General features: G+C 36.1%; 2 protein-coding genes across 4 annotated transcripts in view; both read right to left on the minus strand.

Annotated features, from left to right (window-relative positions):
• The window catches only part of LOC112045935 (transcription factor CP2-like protein 1), a 52271-nt gene extending 35594 nt beyond the window's left edge, over positions 1-16677 (minus strand). Inside the window, exons 1-3 of one of the 2 annotated variants that reach the window (XM_052887018.1) lie at positions 16449-16677; positions 2442-2553; positions 1350-1467 (exon numbers count right to left, since the gene is read on the minus strand). In XM_052887018.1, the coding sequence (XP_052742978.1) occupies positions 1350-1467; positions 2442-2553; positions 16449-16677 (459 nt within the window). Of the gene's footprint in view, positions 1-1349; positions 1468-2441; positions 2554-4930; positions 5168-16448 lie in introns of those variants that run through there. The other variant, XM_052887019.1, reaches the window with a different exon arrangement.
• Positions 16678-16774: 97 nt separating this feature from the next.
• LOC112045937 (uncharacterized) lies at positions 16775-22601 on the minus strand. Of its 2 annotated transcripts, XM_024082335.2 has the most exons (3): positions 22468-22601; positions 20545-20771; positions 16775-17051 (listed from the first exon to the last, which is right to left on the minus strand). In XM_024082335.2, exon 3 carries the CDS (start codon positions 16979-16981, stop codon positions 16775-16777), a length of 207 nt encoding a protein of 68 aa, XP_023938103.1. In that variant the 5' UTR covers positions 16982-17051; positions 20545-20771; positions 22468-22601. The 2 variants fall into 2 exon arrangements, with proteins under 2 accessions (XP_023938103.1, XP_023938104.1); XM_024082336.2 differs by lacking the exons at positions 20545-20771; positions 22468-22601 and adding an exon at positions 18542-18794.
• Positions 22602-25317: the final 2716 nt, after the last annotated feature.

Consider the following 25317-nt stretch of genomic DNA (forward strand, 5'->3'; position numbering starts at 1 on the left):
TACCCAAGCGCAAAAAACGCGCGGCCTTCGGCCGCGAACTTTATTATCACCGGCCTTTCGCCGGAGGTTTGTAATAGGGCTTTCGACTGTGGCTATGGCTGGGCATTTTACCCAAGCGCAAAAAACGCGCAGCCTTCGGCCGCGAACTTTATTCTCACCGGCCCTCGGCCGGGGGTTCGTAATAGGGCTTCCGACTGTGCCATAGTCACAGTCGGAAGCCCTATTACGAACCCCCATTTTACCTAAGCGGCATTTTACCTAAGCGCAAAAAACGCGCATTTTTTTTTAAACGGCTTGAATCGAATCGAAATCGAACGGTCGAATTGAGAAACCTCCTCCTTTTTTTGAAGTCGGTTAAAAATGTATGACATTCCGATATACGTTAAGCTACGAACTTTTCAAATGTCCCTAGTTTATAATGTTGGAGCAAACAGGAAAGGCGCCATAATTGGATCTCGCTCCATTCTAAAATTTACCTCGGTCCGGCGCTGCTTATAGTTACATATACATATAAATTGTAGTATCCCAGAATCCTTGGAACATTTTCATCATTTTTATTTACGAAAGATGTTGATTCTTGTAACTAGCTGGGTTACCAGGTAATAAAAATTTCAGAGCGCCGGAACGAGATAATGTATCACGCAATTAGGACATTGTGGCTGTTAAGTTGTATAACTATTAATTAAGCAACAATAAAGAAAAGAACAGCTGGTTAGGAAGGATATTATTTCCTGTGCTGTACGCCTGGCATGCGTCAAAGTTACGACACGACAAGGAATAGACATATTGTCGACCAATGGCGACGTAGTTGAAATATCGCTCTTTCTTTCATCCCAAAGCAACAAGAGATAGCGATATTATCCATTCCGCCGCTACTGATCGAAATTCGTCTTTCTCACGTCTCACATGACGTGGTGCGCGTTTATGCTTACTGGCTCTATAGTCTATAGTGTGTAAGAACTTCCTCGTTTACTGGTTTGTATTCAACTATCCCTCCCCCATTAATTTTTTCACTTTTATTTTCTTCTTACAATACAATAATCCTGCCTCTCCTCTTCGGCCAATCCTCCCTTCACCCTGTCTTTTACATAATGTAAAACATACCATTTATTACAGATATTGTAACTTTAAATCTTTTTTTATTTTTCCGCTATATTACGTTATTTTTTTTATTTACTAATTACTCGAAATTTCATTTGTTAAAATTTCTGTTGACGGCCAAACTTCCGGTAGTCTGAACTGAAGGAATTCTATTTATTTCTTTTTTTATCACAACGTACTCATATTTCATACAATAATATTCACGTAACAAGTGGACCGTTAAAGGCTGACGATGATGAGTCCCTCACCTGCCTGTCGTCGCTCCTCCTGGCCGGCCAGCGGCGGTTGGCCAGCACGGTGCCCGGCGGCGACAGCGCCTCCTGCTTGAACCCGGCCAGCGACGGCAGCGTCGACAGCAGAGCGTCGCTGCGACAAACGAAGCATAGTACTTCTTACTGACCAGCACATGGGAGATGTGACAACTTGCACGGAGTCAAGTGGCGGTGACATGCGACCAACGAGATCATCTCGTGACGAGAAGTAGACAAAATTCAACCAATGGCGGCGCAACCGGAATTACCGCCATATCTTTTAATGCGTGTCCTAGTACCAAACTTAGGTAAACAAGTAAGGTTGTGCCAAACATAACGAAGTGGTTTTTGATGCTTCAACTACTTTAGTTTTGATTTTCAATTGATCAGGTGGTTGAAGCATCAGACACAACAATAGTGCTTACTTAGGCATTGTGGTGTATGGCACAATTTTTTTAAATAAATGTTTTTTCTTTCTTTCTTTTCTTTCTACCATCTCTTTCGTACCTAGACGAAAGAAATGGTACTAGGACAAATTCGACGCCAATTTTTCTATATTTTTGTCCACTGGTCGCATGTTAGCACGTAAGGTAAAGGTAAAGTAGTAGATGGTGTAGTGCGACGAAGTGAACGATTAGCCGTGGACCTCGGTCATTAGTGCCTAGTGGCAGTTTTCAATGTTTCATATCGTGACTATCGCGTAAACGTAAACGCGAATTTGTTAGGAATTGAAACAGTTGTACAGTAGTGTCACTAGATGGCACTGTTTCAATTCCTTAGAAATTTGCGTTTATGGTTACGCGATCGTCACAGTATAAAACATTGAAAACTGCCACTAGGTCCACTGGTCATTACCATTAACATCTAACGATAAATTACGGTAGTTACAGCGGTAATCTTTACAAATAGTCAACTGACGTTTCAAAAGTGCTTGTAAACTAAGCCTACTTGAAATAAATGAATTTTGATTTTTCTGAAAGCAATGTTTAACACACTGAGCTCATTAAAATACAATGCAGCAGCGTGGTGGTTCTAACAAATTCCTCTAATAACAGAGGCCTGACTCTAGAAGGCTAATGATTTACTAACCTCATGGTCAGCTCTCCGGGTAGGTCCAGGTCCAGGTCGTTGGCGGGCCAGCCCGGGGACATGTGCGAGGAGGACGAGCTGGTGCCGCTGCCGCCCATGTCGCCCAGGGTCGCTGGAACCACACACACATAATTGAGGATGACTTTTTTTTTATTCTTTACAAGTTAACCCTTGACTACAATCTCACCTGATGGTAAGTGATGATGTAATCTAAGATGAAAGCGGACTAACTTGTTAGGAGGATGAAAATCCACATCCCATAAAGTTTCTACACGACATCGTACCGGAACGCTAAATCGTATGGCGGTACGTCTTTGTAGGTAGGGTGGTTACTAGTCACGGCCGAAGCCTCCCATCAGCCAAACCTGGACCAATTAAGAAATCCTCAATTGGTCCAGCCGGAGATCGAACCAAGGACCTCCGTCTTACCGTAATGCACCGCGCATTCCACTGCGCTACGGTGGCCGGTGAAAACTTTTAGAATAAAAGTGTGCTTAGACCACACGACTGAAGTTAAACTTAAAAAAAACACAAAGCGCCATCTATGAGCCTCTGACAACAGAATCGCATGAAGTGTACAGTGGATTGTTTCAAAGTTCTCTAAAAACGCCATCTATTGGTATTTTAAAATACCATTGTTTGCCTGTAGATGGCAGCACTCATGTTAAAAGCCTCAAAAGTTAAAAAAATGACTTTTAAAACTAAAAGTGTGCTTAGACCATACGACTGAAGTAAAACTTCTTTCAAAAATTAAAAAACTATCTCTCTAACTCAGACATAATAGCATCGCATGAAGTGAACAAAAAGGGATTGTTTCAATGTTGGCATGGCATGGCATGTTAAAAGCCTCGCCCGATTACACTTATCATAACGCTTTCACCAACTTACTCCCCATGTCAAACGTGCGTAAAATGAGTTTTACTTCAAAAAATCTACTAAAATAATAATATGTGGCACACGAGTTTTCGCACACATACGCGTATGCGCACACACACAGTCACACGCCCGTGTCGTGTGCTCAGGTTTATCTCCGGTCAACATGATTACGACTGCGGAGTGCAATTCGTCTCACATATTTGCTTATCTTTCTTGTGTTATAACCAGTTTATAAGGATTGGTTTCCATTTTTATTTGTTTAGCAAATTTTCCTATCTTTTCATTGATCATTTCCGTTCCACAATAATCTATCTGATGATAAAGATAATATAAGGTATGGAAGCGTTTTTTTTATTCTTTACAAGTTAGGCCTTGACTACAATCTCACCTGATGGTAAGTGATGAATCTAAGATGGAAGCGAGCTAACTTGTTAGGAGTAGGATGAAATCCACACTCCTTTCTGTTTCTACACGACATAGTACCGGAACGCTAAATCGCTTGGCGGTACGCCTTTACCGGTAGGGTGGTAACTAGCCACGGCCGAAGCCGAGGACCTCATTCTTGTAAATCCACCGCGTATACCACTACGTCACTCATACTCCTAACATTGGTCATGGATATTGGTTGGATGTTTCTTACCTTTTATACACTGACAAAGGTTTGGTTAAACAAAACAAACACCGGATAGATACAATTGTTAGTGTTAGGTATTAATGTTTTCTCAACAATTACGCAAACTGAACCGGCTCTGATTCTCTGTTATCAGTTAAACTTTGGCCGGGGCCGAGATGGGTAAACTTAACTAGTAATTACTGATTACACTCTTCGAGTCTTGACCAATAGCTACATGGGTTCAATTTGCAGTTACTGCTAACCTGATAACAGATGGAGTTGTATTGATAAAAATATCATATTTGTTTTGATGTATGTATGTATTTGCTTTCTATACTCATTAAAAAACTGATGATTACTAAATCGGGTTATGCAATCTGGTGTTACAACTACAGATATGTACTCTTATACGTCGTGCTTCGAAGACTTCTAGACTATTCTAACCTCACGTTTTCTACGCGGCATCATACCGGAACGCTAAATTGGTTGGCGGTGCGTTTTTGAAGGTAGGGTTACAACTAGTCATGGTCGATAGCTGCTACAAGAGTAGATCTATAGTTTAGAAACTACTAACAGCGCCAGAAAGGTCGCCAGAGCATTGTCTATTACAATTAAGCATTGTAGAGTCAACATGTCATGAAGATCGACGACGACTCTGACGATTAACTGGCGTAGTTGGTAATGCTGTGATAGATGGTAGGATGTGTGACGCGAGATATCGCGTGATGAGAAAAAGACATTTGTCGACCAATAGCAGCTGCACCAAAAATATTGCTCTCAATTTCGTCCCATTCTCGAAGGCTATATCTGCGAAAAGGATAAAGAGATATTTTCGATTCCGCTGCTATTGGTAGAGTATATATATATATATATATCCTTTTCTCTTCACAAGATGTCGTTTTCGCAAGCTAGCAAGCCTACCTGGAGTAATTAGTATTTTTGTCGGGTTATTTGCCTCGAATTAAAAAAAAATTGTAAAATGAATTAACCAATTTATTACCATATGGATTAAATGCGATGCCGGCAAACGCATGGGCGCCGAATTCGGCCAACCTGCGTCCCTCCATAGCTTCCCTTGCCGCGAACTGTAGCACCGCCGCCGCGGATACGTGTCCTGATTGGATACTGTCCTCCACCATGTTTATTTAGTTTCGCGCAATAGTTCCGTGGTGCGCCACTAGATGGCGTTGGTAAGTTTGTTGTCACTTCTCTTTTTGTTTTTTACACATTTAAAACATTCTATTACACTTGCAATATTAATTTTGTTAATGACGTGAAATGTATTTACGATATTGTCGCTATTTTTTATTTTTATAAGTATTCAAATCGTTTTTTTATTCTACTTGAAAAACAATATTGTTCATGTCTTAGATGGTACTGCTAGTAATGTTCCTTTTTTCAGTTTTCAATAATTTGCGAGTGTGTGTAGATTTATAAACACTGCTACTTTTGGTAATTTGGTACTTTGATTAAGGAGTTTTACAATCAAAATTATAATTAATACTTGTGCTTTTGCACAAGTATTCCTCTATTGTCACATTTCTGTTACAATTCCATTGCATTCGCTTCTTTTTTCTCTTCTTATATTATTGTTTGATTTGATTGTTAATTTTTGTCAATAGTATTTCGGATTCTTGATGTTTTTCTTCTTCAAATTTATTTCATTTTCTTTACCATACAGTTTTTTTTTTTTTTTATAAACCGTAAATGATTGCAACAACACTTTCAACAATAAAACTTGATTATTATGTCAGTTTTTTAATATTAATTTCGAAATTGATTCATCAACTTGTTTAGCAAAAGTTTTGATTTGTAATTTTATGAGGGTAGTACCGATAAAAACTTAGTATCCTTTGTCAGAAAACACTAACACATTTCAATGTCCATATGTATTTCTTTGATAGAGCCCTTTTGCATGTTAATATTTTTAAATTGTCACGCCAAACGGTCATTTTAGTCTATAAACACTAAACTTTTGTTACTTTTTTTATCTTGTTCCTGAAATAACTAATTAGTTAACGGACGGATTGCATTATGTCGAGTAGATAAAGTAAATTTGTTTCTTAAAACGATCAGGTTATATCCCAAGAGTAGTTATAAGTAAGGGTAGTTTTAAATCACAAAAGATAATGATAATGATGATGATTATATTATTTTTTAATTCATAATTATTGAGAAGAAGTTTAAGAAAAGGAGAGACAGGAAAAGAGCACAATGAGAGATTGATACTAACTACGTAACTTGTGTGGCGACGCAAAAAAGACAAAATTAAAAGACGAAAGAGATTTAGATTATTATTTAGATTATCCTGCGTGTGTCAACCGAGATACACACCCTGTATATATTTTTTTAAGAATAATATTAGCATTATTAGTCAATGTGACAATAGACATAACATCACGTACTTTTGGAAACTTTAGTGTACTTTTGCTATATATTCATAAGTAATACTAACGTATGTGCATCGACAACGCAGCGTACCACGGCGACATACAAATGTGATCAAACGGTGACATCCTGTATATACAAAAATAAGCCTTTTAATATAAAACAGCTTTTTAGTTTTAATCAAAATTGTATATAGTTTTGATGACAAATTAATTAAATCCAAATTACGTTTAGATTTAACGGATATATGCATCGTCAAATAATAAGCAATTTTTGTCATAGAATAAAAAAATAGAAGTTCCAATAATATATCAGATAGCAACGAAATTTTGCCATAATTTATCATAGATAGTAACTATTACAGATCTACCAAACGTTTGACATATTAAGTACACAATGTTTGGTTAAGGGCTTACATTTTCCTTAGGGTTTTTTTTTTTTTTTTATAAACACTACAATTAACAAATCGTTGCGTTCCCACTAAAATTCAAGACGTTTCTAAATGTCACGCCGCATTAGATTAACTATAAAGGCTTTTTTGTTTGCGCAAAATTATCTACATTTGCATGCAATATAAAATTACTAAGTGTTTATTTTCGCGATTATTTTCCCCGGTTATCTAACTATTATTGATGCCTCGTAAGCCTTGTTAAGCCTTAAAGATATGAGATTTGTGTTTTTTAAAGCATCTCATACAAAGGTACAATATACATTCCGGACGACAGACTTACTCTATTTGTTTGACGTCAACCTTACATTAAAAAAATAGATTACAATTTTTGCAAGCGACCTGTTTTTTTTACGAACATTTAATTAACTTTTCCTGTTAGTATAGGTACGTACATCCGAGGTACGAGTAGGTTGGAAATCACGTACTACACTCAAACAAGGGATGGCCACCATGGGGAAATTTGACCGAGGTCTGAGCGCACCGAAAATGCGGGATCGTATACACACATCTTCACAGTATCTAGCCTCAAATGTTCGCGTATAATGTACGGTCACACACCTCCACGGTATCGCACCACACCGAGAGATACTGAACGGGCTATTTTACATCGCGCGCGTTCGAAGGCCGAACCTAAGGCAGCATTTACTAATATGTACTGTAATGGTGTTGACGAAATCGACGAGATGGACGACGCAGGCCCCGGTCATGACAACGCCCTAGCGCAGGATAGTGATATCTCACTACAATCCGGGATGCACTACTCAGGATTGGCCCATAGGCTAAGATGCCCAGAAAGGAGCTGGAAGAACATGACAAGACGTAATCCTCGAGCTTCACCCGGGTAACAGGGGTAATATACTCAAGGCACTTACGCCCACCTGTTTCTTTACAGAACCGTTAGATTGCCAACACTACTTGTATTAGTACATGGGTCAAATCTTGGACGCTACATAAGAATCATTCGTTCGGTTTAACTAAAATTTGGTATCCCTGTGTATTTTTTAATAATGGGGATGATGACTAGGTTTGAATATATTGATTTTTATGATATATTCGGGTAAAGAGGGTCAATGTTAACTAATTTATACATAAAAAGCAAAGATTGTCTGGATATTTGCAAAATAAATGAGATTATAAAATTTCAAAAACTATTAAAATTTTTTTATCGTAATTAGATGAAAATTCATACAGTTTTAGCTTCCTTACATTAAATGTGACATTTTTTAATATATGAACTATAAAGATAAACGCACAAATAACAAAGATATTAGTAATTTTGTTTGAACGCGCATACAAATCTAACGATCATTACATTGCCTATGACGTCATTTTTTCGAGCCATTTTGTATGGGGCGTTTTTCAGGGATCCGCGGCAGCGCCGCAAATCTGACTCTTTAAATCCCTGTATCTCCGAAAGTAATGATCGCAGATACCCTGTTCCTTTTACAAAATTGCTTTACTATTACTATACTCTTAATTTATATACAATTTAAAAAACTGTCATCATCCCTATTATGATACCAATTGTAAAAATATTCTCAATATTTCTGCAAGCTTAGCCTAATTTAACTGTTTAAAACCGCATAAAAATTCATATACAGTATTATCAGAGATTAATGTCAACAGACAGACAAAAAATATCCCAGAATGGAATCTAGGTTAAGTTTTTTTAATCCTAAAAACGGTGGAGTATGTATTGACAATTTAGGTAGCATCTTGGAGGCGAGGAAAACGTCAGAAAACTGATAACACTACAAGTAATCTGTCACGACTGGCCAAAGCAAATACGCGTCGACGCGACATCTAATTGAGTTATGTATTTCTATTTTCGCACTGAAACTATATGTCCATTTTGTACTATTTACATGTTATATTAGATACATTTTTTAAAATGTTATCCATTCGTATATTCGTATGGTAAAATTGGATATATAAAGGAGTTTTCTTGAGGTCTTGTTGTTGCCTATAATAAAGTAGTCTACGTGTTAATCCAGACTATAATCTCGTATCTCTACCTCAAATTTCAGGTGACTCAGTTCAGTAGCCGAGGCTTGAAATTCCGATTAGTGTGCGTTGCGGTAAGGAGTTTCATACAAAGTACTGGACGGTACGAGATGATTCGATGCTGATACAACTTCGTAACTTTCTACGCTTCTTTGAATTTATGCCCTGCTTGGGGTGTGACAAATTAATTCAAGTAATTGGACTTTGTGTGTTACACAGACAGCCACTGATTCTTGATATGTTTGCTATTACATAAACGTTAAATATGCCAACATCATTTGAGCACGCGCTGGATACGACCAACGTGACACATCCGGCACATAAGACCAACGTTTCAATCACACCCGTGCACCCAATCCCAATCCTTTATCATAAAGATAATGAGCACGGTTTCCTTGAATTGTTTTCCACATTTTAACGAACCCACTGTCTTTTATGTTATATTACGTGTCATAAACGGATCGTAAAATGTGCAAACATCGCTATCTGTTACAGTTTCATCATAAATGTAGTATAAATTGAAGTCATTCCACCGCTGTCTCTGTTTGAATAGCATAAAAAATAATTTTAATTCATGTACCTATAATGTCTGACGCGACGATATCGTAAAACGAAAAAGTAAAGGATTCTGATGTCACTACTAAGTAAAATCAATTGGTTTAATTACTTCTTTTATTATTAGACCAACAAAAAGTACCGCAAAGTTAAAATAATAAGCAAGGCTCTAGGACCTCTACTGGTAATTCAATTTCGAGATTTTTTTTTGCTTTTTTTCAGACGATATTAAATACATAAATAGAACGATAATTTCTTCGATTGGCTTTATCTAAGCGGTAAAAACATTGCTATTAACATAACCATTCCTTGTAGAGTTTAGGTATTCCGGTAATTCAGTTGATTGTTTTTGTGCTCAATAAGCGTAATTAGGGAAGATTTTTTTTTTAAATATTTTCCTTTCAATTTAACCTAGATCGTAAAATTAAGACTTAGTTTCTAGGTTAAAATAATCAGACATAACTAACGTACATAATATTAGGTACATATAGTCTGCAACGCCACCATGTCTGCCGTGTTATTTAATCTATGATAAGATGGTTTTGTGTGCGTGGATTACGGAATTTATTGACTTCAATAAATTTCATTTCACCTCAATCATTCTTATAGGCCAATAATAAATAGTTTTTGTAGCAACACGTGATGGAAAAAGCAGATGGTCTACCTAATGTAATGAAGAGCCTCAACAGTTAAGGGGACCGCATTCGATCAATGATTTATTGAATGAAATGAAAACATGGATGTATACAAATGTTAACTGGAAAAACATCACTTCAGAATAGTTAAAATGTATCAAAAAAAAAAATTAATTCATTTATTTCAATTAGGCTCAGTTTATCTATACACAAAAAAATCTTTCGAAAAACAAAGTGTGTGTCAGCTCGCACGAACGGAGTTTGACTGTTTAAATAGGTGTATCTTGCCCCGCAGCATACACTTATTTGAAAGGTGCGCAAAATAGGTTGCGCACAAAAAACGTAACGCTGTCATTCGTTCATCGAATTTTACTGCCAATTTTTTTTTCATACCGGGGTCTATATATGAAAAATCGATTCTTATGGAGTAAATTCCAATAAACTCCAAAAATAAGATAAAAAATTCGATATACATGGAAAGAAAGTAGAACAGGTTGCTACCGGTTCGGTTTTTATCAGAAATTGGTTATAAGATAAGCTCATTTATTTTTTTGCATTTTATCGTGTTTATCAAAAATGTCCACTTCCGTTGCTAGATTATATTTTTGTGCGCAGCCCCGTCCATTTTAGCATAATGTATGCTCTTCACGCTGGCAAATTTGTTTGGATAATGAAAGTAGACACTGTAATCGCCAGGCAGTTTAAAAAGAATCGGAAGGCATTCCCAAAATTATAGTGCACATATTGGAATAACTCAGTTTGATACTTGCAATTTTTTTTTTTTATACATATGTAATGTTTTCACACATGTGCGTTTTTTCAACAAACATTAAGTAGATTTTTTTTAATTTTACCGTGCAATGTCAATTACTTGTGCCGGTGTTTCGATCACACATAATATGTATTAACCTTTTTTTTAATTATGTTCCCGGAGGTTGAGCACTGAAGACAATAATTGGCCAATGAATATCATTTACCCAAATATCAGGCTCCTAACTTTTCCAGAATCTGAGATCCAGAACCATTTGTAACCACCAAATTACATACTGCACACTCTTAAAGTAAAGTCGAAGTTTCTGTAGTCGCGGACATCTGAAGAAGCTACAAAATATATAGAATTCTTAGAATACCTAACGTATTAATCAAATTTTATCTATCACCGAATATACAAGAAGGCAGAGATAGCCTATCTTTAGAGAAAGTGTCTGATAAAATAATAATATATTACTGTAAAATTTGCGTAATATTTTTTTATTGATAGCCAAGTAAGATAAAATCTTTAATTAATTTTAATAAAGATCCACGGGTAAGGTACCGCGAGTGAAGCCGTGATGCTAGTTTATGCTAATACTAGCTGACGCCGCGCGGTTTTACCTAAGTAGTTCCCGTTCCCGTAGGAATACGGGGATAATATATAGCTTATAGCCTTCCTCGATAAACGGGCTATCTAACACTGAAATTATTTTTGAAATCGGACCAGTAGTCCCTGAGATTAGCGCGTTTAATCAAACAAACAATCAAACTCTTCAGCTTTTCATTAATAGTATAGATTATAGAAATAAAGTTTTGTGGTATTGTAGAGGGTAATTTCTGGATCTACTAAATCGATTATGAAAATTCTTTTACCACTTTATTTGTGAGTGTTATCTATACTAATATTATAATGCTGAAGAGTTTGTTCGTTTGTTTGATTGAACGCGCTAATCTCAGGAACTACTGGTCCGATTTGAAAAATTCTTTCAGTGTTAGATAGCCCATTTATCGAGGAAGGCTATATGCTATATATTGTCTCCGTATTCCTACGGGAACAGGAACCAAGCGGGTGAAATCGCGCGGCGTCAGCTAGTAGGCTATATTTTACCGCTGTATTCTCACTGAAAAGGGAACTACGCGGGTGAAACCGCGGCGCATCTGTTGTCTTATAAATGGTAGTGTCAGAACGTGCGTTATGTGTGCTGCTCAAGCGGCCGGTTATCAACAAACGTGTGTAGATAACGCGTAGAATCATTACATTCAGCAGCATCAGATAATTTTATGCTAAACCCAACGACATTATATTGTATCCACGGTACATAGACTGCATGTACGTTTCATAAAAACGGCGCACGGATGTTCTTCCCAACACTATAGCGGGGAGCAACTATTTGACAAGTTTTCATACAATCTTCTGTCAGTTCCGTGAGCCGTACGAATGACAGTGATCATTGAGTCTATATACCGTAGGTACAATGTATGTCGTTGGCTAAAACTTATGTCTATCACCATTCCTACGTATTATAAAATCGTGAACTTCAAAAACAGGGCTGCGATTCCGCTATATTATACTCGTCGATGTAACATTCGTTTGTAACAAGTTTTATTTGAATTTTTACTTTATTTTTATATTAAAAAAATGTCACGAACAACTTAGTTTCCATGGAAACCGACGGTGTCAGCGCTGCAACTGAGTTAAGAATTGAGTGTTAAGAAGTTGTGTTTAGCACTCATTGAGTGGGGACGTTTTTTGGTTGCTGATTGTGCATCCACTTTTTAAGAGGAGATCGATGTTTGTTGCACACAAAATTAAATAAAAACATTAAACATGAATAATTTAAACAAAGAATAAAACATGCAAAGGCGACCTTACTGCTATAAGCAATCTCTACTATGCAACTCCTGACGAGAATACCTGAGAAGAAAGGGCGTGTGATTCAAAAAATCAGGTGTGATTGAAAAAAGACCTGAGCTTAAATATTTATTAAGTAAATGTTACATTATAATGACGTGCAGAAAGAACTTATATTAATAGAGATTCGAAATCGAAAATAACAATTTCAATTTCCATTTCATATCTAAAGATATATAATAACAAAAAACCCCCGAAGGTAATAAAATTATTAATTAAACTCTCGATCAAGTCATCAATATTCTCATTCAGTGCGCTTTAATTTGAGACCCCACTCGAGTATATTTGCCGACATTCGGTTGTTCTTCCCCACTATCAACCCCCAGAACTTTTATCCGGCTTGACTAATATTCATCAAACATGTCTAAGAACACGAACACTCGCACATAAATCGACTTTCATATAAAAAAACTAGATTGAAATTGTTTCATCCTTTCGGGAGCTATGGTGCCACAGATAGACATGTCAAACTTAAAACATCCCTCTTTTTGCGTCGGGGTTTAAAAAAGAGCGTGGCTAAGTCTACTGGGTCATATAAACTTATAATATCTCATCTATCTATGTCTCTATCTCACAAAACATTCCATTTAAAAGGTGACAAAAAGAGTGAGAAAGACAGCTCGAATTTCTTCTCTTTTCGTATTAAAATCTAAGGAACACCCCAAAATAGTTTCACCTCCTATGTGTCTCATTCTCTCAGCACGACACAAGAGATGGAAAGAAAGAGATATCGCCATACAAATATCGTAATTAGTTAGTTAATGTTCCGTTTCACGAGATAACGTAAGAGTTAAAGGAAGATAAACGAAGTTAGAGAGAGGTAGAGAGACACCTACAGTTTTTCTTATCACATATAAACTCTACTTTGATTTCATAGGTAATTTAAATACCTCTGTGCGTCTCATTCTCTCTTTGCAACGCAAGATTTAAAAAGAGAGAGTCAATGCAATTGTTCCACTAAACGTACGAGATAAAGGAAGATGCATAGATTCACCTAACTTGTCACTTACTCTTATCCAAACGTTATATGATCAGATCATGATAAATTCTTTTTTTGTTAATTCAGATTCACATACTGGCGTTTTGGGAAGGATGGTACTATTTTTTTAATTTACATTCGACATAATGCAACCTTTTATCGATAACCTATTACTATTTAGCTCCGAATCACTCATTTACACTATTTTACAAAAATTAAATGTATTTTTGTCACTTTATACACTTGTTTACACTAAAGTTCACTTGGGTCACTAACTTGCGATAGCAAATGTAGAACGTGTTGCGTGTGTTACACTCCGCAATATACTGGTTTTCTATACGAAAAGTTTGTAATTTGTCACATACATTATCTTGTATCTGTATCAATAAAGAATAGATTACACGTTAAGATTAAATTTTGTTTTGTGTTATGCCTAATGTAGTTTTGTCTCTCAGAGGTCATATAATAATAATTAATACTGACTTATAATATAACGGTGATTTTGTGTTTGTTTGTTTTATGATTTAACTATTGAATCGATTGTCATAAAAATAGTTCGAAGATTCGCATAAAATTAAGATTTTGTAGGTTCTGAGATTATTTTGAATAGAGTGACAGAAGTATTGGGATAAAAAAAGTATTCTGTTAGAAAGCGAAAGAAAATAAATTTATTCAAATAAAAGAATTAGACAGTACCCCAAATCAGGTTATAAATACATGTAGTTTAATAACTGTAAACTGTTTCGTCCTACTTAATTATTCAGTTAAATTTTACATTGTTGTAGTTTAAAATTTTTGAAAGATGGAACCAATGGATATTATTCAATATGTAATATGCACAAATTTATCTAGATCTATTTGTATATATTTTAAATTACAATTTCTTCATTCATCGCTTAATCCGGTACAGTATTATTGTCAGGAAATAGCTATGATTAACTGTAATTATGCTAATATGGATTTTATCGCAAAACTGTTTCTTTTATGAATTTGATAATTATTTTGATAATTTTAATACATATAAGTAATTAATTATTGTTATCTCTGTCATAAACATGATAAAAAGTTACAGTGTCGTTAGAGAGTTCTAATGACATTGTGACTTTTATCATGTAATGTACTGTCAGTTTTTTTTTCATATCTGTCGGGGCTAACCACTCAAGCTGCCTCTACCACAAAAGTCACTGAAGTCGAGGAGTGTAGACAGAGAACCTCAGAACATCCACATCGATCGCACATAGATTAATATTTGAGTTAAGATTTGATTAAGTTCATAGTTATTATTGATACTTGGACAGGAATGTAATTAATTATAACCAAAGACTAGAGATGCTAAACTAAAGTTGCGAGTTGTTTGTGGATGTGGATGTTCTGAGGATCTCTGTCTACGCTCTTCGACTTCAGTGACTTGTGTTATAGAGGCAGCTTGAGTGGTTAGCCCCGACATATCTTATGTAATATATTTTTACAGCGCGACTTTTTCATTATTATACTTATATTTTTATTCAAAGTAACGTTTGCTTCTAATTAATGATATGGTAGAGTTAACAATTATAAATCTATTCTCGATCTTGTAATAAATCAGCTAGGATGGAAACTTGTTAAATTGGTCTTCTACCAGCAACAGTCACAGGACCCTGGCTACTCACTTCAGCGGTATATTTTTTAGCAGATTACTCACTGTCTTGCCCAGGTACCGGGGAGCGACGTATGTTACCCGGATGGCAAGACATTTAGGAGATGATGTCGCTCAAGTCTGATGGACTTACCACCTTTTCCTCGTAAAAGGCCTACCCTACACATGTCCTGCGTGATGCTAATCGAGCGACAACAGCAAGTCACAGGTGGCGGTTAACTAACCTGTACTGGGTCTATGACTAACACAAGTCCTGAGTACCTAAATACCCTCAAAAAACGTGGCAGGCCTTGGGAAAGTATAACTGGTGTCCCACTACCCCAATTATTTTTTCATTTTTGAAATGTCCAATATAAACAAAATATCATACATCATACATAGAAAATAAATTAATCATATAAGAATTGTCACAACTACGGAATTTATTGTAAATAATAATAATCTTTGACAAATCGATGCTCACGTTTACATAGTAGATACATTTGTATCAACAAGTTTACTGAAGCAGTTAGTTTATATGGTTAGCTAAGTCATTTTAAATGGGTTTACAATTAAATTACATCTTTAATAACAATTTGATAGATAACCCGAGTGTTGTTTTGAATAGCAAAATAACTTGACAGCGATCAGGCCTGATGAACACCAGTTATGAATTGATGATGAAATAAGTCTAAGTTGGAGCACGCTTGCCTAGAAGATATCTATGAATTCCAGCGTTGAACCTACATTCTTCACCTATTACTAGTACTACTACTAGATGACGAACGATTTAGCGTTCCGGTACGATGCCAAATAGAAATCAATTCAGAGGTTTGGTTTAAGCTTGTACCTTTTCTAAGTTCCAAGTATCTTGTATGAATAGTATGGGCCAAACTTGTAGCCTGCTCTGAAGTGACAACTTGCCGGAATACACAGCTATTATAACCTCATTGCGTAACCATATTCATCGTGTTCAAAACAGCCCTTGTAGCCAAGCGGCCCGTCGAGTCTCTTTCTACGGTCGCAAACGCTTCGAAAACTAGAAAAATGTATGGAAGTGACATTTGCTATCGACAGGTCACGTGATTTAGATTCCCATACATTTTTCTAGTTTTCGAAGCGTTTGCGATCGTAGAAAGAGAATCGTCGTGCCACTTGGCTACGGGGGCTGACTAGAAATTTAGCGCATGAACGTTAACTGGTACTGGTAAAATAGAATCACTCACCCATAATTTTCTTCGGTGGCACCTTCCTCTGCTCCCTCTCTTCTCCGTCTTCCCTCCTCATCATCTTGCCCTCTCCCTGCCACTTCCTCTTCCTCCCCTCCCTCTCCTCGAGATACATCCCAATGTCCTCCGTACTCCCGATCAAGGTCAACCTCACAGAAGACTCCCAAGCGAAGTCATCTTTACGGCATTGCATACTATCGTCCTTCCCCTCTACGAAGAATTCCATCACTTATCCATCGTAAAACAACACTATAGTTCAAAGTCACTGAATGATGATGAATGAAATGAATGAATGATTTATGTATCCTCCAACCTAAATGAAGTTAAAATAGAACGAAGAACGAGTTGTATAACTTCTTTATGCCGGTCGTCTCTCTTTGTCTATGGCTTTGCAATAGTTCGTTCTCGATTTTTAAGAGCATATTGGTGTTCCAACTAGCGTGGTGGGCGCGCTGGTAGGTACCAAGTACCCTGCACTTGGTAGTGAGATTGCCGATCAGATACGTTGGTTGGCTGGGGTAGGTCTCCATGTGGTCTGGTCGAGGAATTGGATGCCGGAGGTGCGGTGTTTTGCTGCTCAGTGCCGCTTAACTACGGATCCTGCAAAGATGGAAACTTGGTTTTAGACGATGTTCCTCTTTCATGAGGGGCTTTTCTGCACTTACCTGCTCAAGTGCGGAAAAGCCCCTTTTTTCCGTTGTGCGTGGAAAGATGTCATTTTATAATCCCGAACAAATTTCGATTAAGGCAACTAATTCTATTAAAACACATCACACTGTTTTTTTAAAGGCGAAAGTTTGTATATGTTTGTGTATATTTGTGACCTTTCCTTTACGCTGAAAATACTGTACCGATTGCGCTGAAATTTTGAATAAAGATAAGGCTATACCCTGAACATAGACTAATTTTATTGCAGAGAAACCCATGGATCCCGCGGGATTTGTGATAAACCTAATTCTACGCTATCAAGTCACGGCTGTCCGCTAGTAAATAAAAAATACGCGACCGAAAGTTATCAAGCTTATAGAATGATAATAATCATTAAAATCGACTTCTCAAGTCCAGGTTTCTATTGATGTTTTTTAAAATCTCATTAATCAAATAACCTAAAAACTAATGACGATTGAATTGCGCGTATTTTAGGGCATTTACTCAGTTAGACACTCATTATAAGCTTTAATTTCAAGTTCTATTATCGCAAGTTAATGAAAATTGTTTTGAAACGTCAAGATTTTCTAGGTATTTGTAGCAAGTCTACTAACTGAGAGTTCTGCTGAGAAGAGCTATAGTAAGAAACTCTCTTTACTCATTTTCTCTAATAAAAAGTTGCTCTTTTAAAATATTTGTTTACTTTTAAATGATTAATCTACTTCTTGAGTAAAGATGAATTTAAATACAGATATTTTTTTAAAGATTAGAGATTTGTCCGAGAAATGGGTAATTCAGAGATCCGCAACATGTTTTGTGTCGAGTTTTCAAAGCACAATACAGGTACATTTTTATTTTAAATATAAATAAGTAATAAGAAATTATTTTGATAACAAAATATATTCAATATAAATTGAATATATTGAAATGCAGGAATGCAATGAATTGAGGTATTTAGCTAGTTTAATATTGAAACACTTAGATTCTTCAGCTTGTTTTTGTTTTCAATATTTTAAAACTTTTTCATAGCATTAATGTGCAATAAAAAAAAAATTAAAAAATAGAAATGAAGATTAATATGTTCTGTTTCAGGTACTAAAAGTACTATCTAGTAGTACTAGATTTTATTTTTACTAAGTTAACACAATTTATTCTAATGGTTGTGCAACAGCTACTTCACACAAACATATTCAAATTAACATAACAGCCACGTCAAAAAAAATATAACAAAACTAAATTCGTATAAATATAATAAAAACATTGATGCATAATTAAAAAAATGTCTGCCAACGAATCATCAAAAAAAGTTGTAGACCCCTGTGTGGTCACAGGTTCACCTTCAAAGTTACTTAAAAGTCGTAAAATCCTAAAGGACGTTAAATGAAATCCACTTATATCACTATCAGTCGATACACAAATCCGAACACAAGAAACCACCTCACCTCTATAAAAATAGTCTAATCGTCCTAAAAACAAATCAAAACACTTCACAAAGTCCTATGTGCACGAAATTCAGAAATCGTCAGCCATCTTGGCGAAAATCCACTTCAGTATCGCCATAATGCGCCCGCCGCCGTCGCGCAAATACATCTTCAGTCCACCATTTTGGCGGACCGGCCAAATAGCCTCAAACGCTGCTTCCGCGCATCAACTTAGCGAATGCGATGTGCTGCTCTCCGGCCTTCTATTGCTAAATTGGCGGCCAAGACGGTCAAATGAATAAATAGGGAACATTGTCGTTAATTCCCTGGCCAATGGCGCGCTTGGACGCGTGGAATTGGACCATTTGGACGGCAGGGTCACGCAATTGCTGGGTCAAGACGCCGTTCTCGTAACGGTGGCACAAGGTTCTGCATATATGTATTTTGCTTCTAATTTATCACAAAATCTGGGCAATAGAGATTCGCAAGACAATTTTATTGCAAAACCGTCATTTTCCATTACCAAAAATAGTACTAGTAACGCCATTTCGTAGTTTTGTGGCACTATGTAGCTAATTAAGAATTAAAAAAAACCAAGAAATAATAAACTTAAAAAAGCAACAACTCTATCTAAACATTGTTCAAAATCTAATTCACACATGTGGATGAATTTGGCTTTTCCAAACCATCGCTGCCTTTCTAAACTCAAGAATCAATACTAATGCCTGCTCTTCTAAACTGAGGTGGTCTTTATAAACTATCAATCTTAATTATTAAAAAATATAGAACATAATTAAATAAGTAAGGATATATTTTGTGGGCTTGCGAATGAGCTTTTGAAAGAGATTTTCTTGCCGGCTTTATTTGATAGAAAATTTGATCCGACAGTAATAGCCAGCAGAAAATTTGCGTTCGACAGTACTCCAAAAGATTGAGTCTCCCTCTCATTCAAATGATCTTCCATCATCGATACGCACACTAAAACGAGCACCAATTCCAAGATGCACACATTGACAATTAAAGACAATCGACCGTAATGGACGCCATGTAAACTCCAATGCTTTTAATTGATATTTATTGTCGCAATTAAACTTTTCGTTCTGCAATGAGTTTGTGAGGCGAATTTTATTGGAGCAGGGGACATCTTCGTCATAAAACGCTATTAAAGGAGCGTGCAAAAAATTGTAGCAAGTCAAAACTTAAAAGGTTAAATGCCCTGTGACCCAAAATGTTCTTGGTATACCAAAACATATCTACCATCTACACTGAAATATTGCTCTGGGGATTATGCTTAATTGTCCAAGAGGTTAATCTGTTTTTAAGACTTGATTCTGGATGACAGAAGATGTCTTCGCTGGTATAATCAACTTATTCCGGGTAGAATAAGTGCTCACTTGATGTGATTGACTTGATTGAAGACAACCCGTTTCTAACTCCGCGGCATGGAAGACCAATAGACGATAGTAAATGAATGCCATTTATTTTGGTTTTCAATGTTTTCACCTTCAATCTTAATAGGTCAAGTCAGACTGGATACGTGGAGGATCCGTGTTAATCCCCCATTAAAGATATACCTTTATGTGTATAATCGATCAATAATGTCGCTTTAAAAACCCATCATTTGGGTTTTATGGATCATTATCGATCGATTATACACATAAAGGTGTATCTTTAATAGGGGATTAACATCGTCATGAGTTATCCAATGTCTTATCACCACGATGACGTTCTTATCACCATAACCCCATAGCCATAATGGACGTGGGCCTTTTGCATGGATATTTAAACAAAAAGGTCTAGAGCCGCCAGCATCGTCATCAGGTCGACCAACACTGCGCTTTCTGGCGCGTGGTCACCATTGCAGTACATTGGGACCCCATCAGCTCATCAGCTCTTTTAACTATGTGCCCTGCCCTGCACATTGCCACTTCAGCTTCGCAACTGGCTAAGTTATGTCAGTAACTTTGGTTCTTCTGTGGATCTCCTCATTTCTAAATATATCAGAACAATGTTAATATACTCACCATTAATGGTATAACACCATTAAACTAATATAGCACTAGTCAATCAATCAGCATCGAATTTCTAATAATCTTCATTGGCAACTTGAAAATGGCGGAGCAGCTTTCCATCAATACTCTTGAATGTATGAGTTGACGGAATATACTGGTCTTTGTCCGATGCGCGCGTTGTAGCTTATGCTATCTCGCTCTGGTAGGCAGCGGTGGTGTCACGTGACATGGATCGCGTTCTGAAATAGAGTAGGAATAGATTTAGTTTTTTTGTAATGGTTTAACATTTTATTTTCTAACACGTGACTTAATGATCCTTATGTATGTATACAGTCTACCCGTATCAGCCGGGTCAATGATACGGAGCCCCCTGATTACAGGGTCCCCTTACGTGTGAAAGCAAAAAATAATAAAATGTACTCCACAATCGTTCACAGGGCTTCCCAAAAATATACAGTGTCCCGTAAACACTACGACTTTACAGGGTGATAGCTGACATCAGAAAAAGAATAGAAAGAGGTTTTCTGCCCCAATTAAGCGTGAGCCCAAAAATTGGAAACATTCTACATTGTTGGTTAAGTTGCTGTCATATTTATTTGAAGCGAGCATTTTTGTTTCTTTTGTAAGAAATCCTAACGCTATTTGGGCCCCAACTAATTTTGATACAGGGCCCTTTAAGGCACGCTACGCCACTGTCGCTAGCCAAAGCAGATGCCTCCAGTAAAGCCAAGTTATTTTCGTTCTAAACAAAATTATTTAAAAAAGTTACTTTTTAGACTCAAAAGAGTAGTTAAGACCATTTAATAGAAAAAAATGACTACAATATTTCACATCAACCAGGAATTATGTTTCATATACCTAAGTCATACTATCTCATGTGAAAATCTAATAGCACGTGAAGGAAGACACTTATTTCACAATTACCAACAAAACAATCCAATTTACGTCTCGGCCAAGCGAAAATCGACCTTAAAGCCACATACGAAGGGGTTTATAAAACTCGTTGCACATATGTGTCGTCACAAGCGAAAAACCACCGTAATCCATATACAATAGGGTTTATAACGGAGTTTTCGTATCCTTCAAGATACCTGTCATGCATAAATGGACTTTATTATGAAGGAAACAGAGTACATAAATTGTTGCAATTACGTACATACGTCTTAAAGAGAGTTAAAGTGGGATTTATTGGTGTGGGTTCCAACCGGTGTATGCGAGAGCAGTGCGGTTTTAGTTTCCCGTATGATTGGACTTGAGTCACAAGGAAAAAAATAAAGAATTTTTTTTCTACTATTTTTTTAATTTTTCTAACCTTTTCCGTTACTACAGGTTATTTATTTTGTTTGAGTTTTGGACGGTAAATTCTTAATTATTTCTTTTACGTTACGTTCTTCATGATTAAGTTTTTTGCATTTAACAAATGATGTATGTTCTTATAAAAATTTATGGCACATGATGTACTCGCATACAAATAATAATAAAATCAATTGGTTCCACCTTATAAGTTAATTGTGTGAGTATACCTACCTATAGTAATAAACCGATAAATATGAATACAGTAGAAAAATAGGAAACTTTTGTAGAAAAATAAATTGTTTTAAAGAATTTGACACCACTTTCAATCCGCCATTATTACCTATATTAGTGTTGCATTCCTTGGGAGAGAATCAATATTATTTCGAAAGAAATAGAGTAAATTCGTAGATTTGTTTAGTCAAAAATAGGTAAAAAAATATTTTCTTTTATTTCCGCCAGGGTACAATGACTGATCCTGGGCTCCATACAATTTTGGACCATCTACTTTGGAATAATTCTTTCACTGTTGGGAAGCTACACTATTCCTGGGTGCTTAAAGATATATTTTATACCCTACGGGAACAGGAACTACGCGGGTGAAAACGCGCGGCGTATGCTAGTTAAAATAAAATAACTCACCAAAAAGTGTCATACGCGCGAAAATACGAATCGACAACCATTTTGATTTTTTTCAAAAATTTTATCTACTTATTATCCACAATAAACATTTTGTTTTAAATGTAAACTTTTTGTAAATTTTTTGATGACTTGATTTTTTTTTTAATGAATAGGCAAAGGCAACTTCGCTCGGACAAATCTGAACATAGTCTGGGATGCTGGGCAATGGGACAATGATCGAGGAGGCGGAGTCAATTGGTGAATTGCATACAATGACCCGTCAAAGTAGTTGCTACGGGTTTTGGGCCAATTTCATTTAGAGTACATTATGCGCCTGCTTGAATGCTATACTAATAGCATTAACAACTGAGTCTTAGGGCCATAAATCATTTCTCTATATCTATCTCGCTTGCACTTATGGGTCTTATGGAGCCGTCTAGTGAAGGGTGTAACAATGAAAGACATATTATCGATAAGTAAAGTTTATTATCGTATCTTGTTCACAAAATTAAAAAAATTAACAATATTTGATTTAATATAATACATATTTCATATTATATAATTATTAACTAAATAAAATTAATCTTCATCTGAGTCTTCATCATCAGAATCTTCGTCTTCTGCCAAATTTATTATATATTAGTATCCATAGTGGGCAACGAGTAACACATGAATGTATTTATTTAATTGCAGTAAACACATTTATAGCAAAAAAAATACGCAATGCAATTACATTAGAAACCGACCAATCAGAATCGTCCAAATCATTATTGACTCATCATTAGCACGTGCGCAGGTAGCCGTTTATCGATAATTAGGGTGCGCAGGTAGGCGCGCTGCACATTCCTATCTTTTTTGACTTTTATGACCGGACGACTCAGATGATAATGCGCATACTATAGGATTGTTATTGACCAGTGTTGTCAGTTTATGGCGATTTTTAATAGGCAAAACATTTTTTTTTTACTAACGCACGCCCAAGACTTCGTCCGCGTGAAACTCGATGTAAGCTTTCAAATACCTCTACCCTACCCTACCCCTTAATTCTTTAAATTTTTTCTGTCATAAGAACCCTCTCCTAATAAATACATAAAAAAAATAGTGAAATCGGTCCAACCGTTTACGCGTGATGGCGTGACCAAGGGATATATGGATTCATTTATATATGTATATATATTTAGATTTAACTAGCGCATGCGTTTTCGAGTTTACCGCATTAAATTCAGTATTTCACAAATCCCGGGGAACCATGGATTGTTCTGGAAAAAAAAAATACCGACCGAATTGAGAACCTCCTCCTTTTTGAAGTCGGTTAATAAAACCGTAGTCTATTTATTGCTCAATAATCTCCTCTATCTAACCGTGAAAGTCCCACTGAAATCGCTTCAGCCGTTTAAGAAATTAACAAGAACAGACAGAGACAGAACAATATAATTATTGTTTTAGTATCGTGTTTTAGAAAACACGATTTTTTAAATTACAGACATACATTTGAAACTTTATTTATAATATGTAAGTATTGATACAAAAAGCTTGTCATAAAAGAAAATAAATATAAATCCGCTCACCTTTTTACGGTTAAACATTTTTAAACCAAAATATCAATATTTTTCTCACTTTTCAAATTACACAATTCTTTAAATGCAGAAAGTCTCTGCTAGGAAGACCTACCGAGGTTTAATTGGATAGAGTTCGTTATTCAAAAAATAAACCTACACTGAAATACTGAGGTAAATAAGGCTATGGTAAATTATATTAAAATGCGTGAAATCGCATTAACTATAGGTATTTTCTAGAATACTTTAAAACTAATTATACTGAAAAACTAAATTTTTGCTTTTTTTTAACAATTGAGAAATAATGCCGCTGTTGCAAGGCAACACTATCGAGTTGACATTTATTTGTGACTCACTGAAAATATTTTATTAACTTTAGTCAACATCTGTTTGTGTCACTGTAAGAACAGTTTGTTAGTTTGAGTTGATCTGTTTGTATCATGGTCGTAGTAAAAGTATTGTATGCCACTGCACGTAATTAGCGACTGTAGCACTCGTGCTGCAATGGCCCTCATGATATGACAGTGGCATAAATAACTAATAAGTATAACTATACATCTGAATTTATTTAAATTACTGTCAAAGAGAAGACTTAACTTAACGGAAATTCACTATTATCGCTATGTTATCGCCGCGTTAGGCGCTTTTAAATTTACATGTTTTTAATAAATAGTGTAGGAAATAGTAGTCTGTGACGGATATGACGTCCCTCGATCTCGTATTGGCTTCAGTGTGCTCGTGGCGTTCAAGCCGTCCACATCTCTTGTTGTGTAATTTTTTATGGGTTACTTGGGATAGGCGGGGAGAGTGACTTGAGTGGAAAAGGGGAGTGTTTGATATCTGTCAAAGGATCCTTTAACCCTACACACATCGTTCACAAGTACGTGACTTCACTCAAGGTCATTCTCTGCCATCTTAGGGTCTTATTTTGGTTACAGATTTGTTAATTAAGTTGTCCTGACAAATGTTGTGAATCATAACCTTTATTCGACATTACCTTTCTTATATTTGTAATCACTTTTGAGTCCTATAATACTATTAACAATGAAAAATTATTTTATGATTCTTGAAGTTATTGTCATGTTTTGCCATTGAACATTGTAGAGTCAAATCCTGACGATGCTCTGGTTTCGAAGTAAACAGTACCAACGTAGGAATTCGTCGGCCTTTCACGGGGAATATTTGATTGGTAATTGTTGAAAACCCGTATTTACTGTCGGTACATTAGAGACGTTAAATAGGTACCTAGTGCTTGTATTAATGGTCTTTTAAATTGAAATGGAATTCCATGTGTTAAAAGAATAATGTCACCAGT

This window comes from Bicyclus anynana, chromosome 18 (assembly GCF_947172395.1).
Source record: "Bicyclus anynana chromosome 18, ilBicAnyn1.1, whole genome shotgun sequence".
In the NCBI taxonomy this organism is placed as follows: Eukaryota; Metazoa; Arthropoda; class Insecta; order Lepidoptera; family Nymphalidae; genus Bicyclus; species Bicyclus anynana.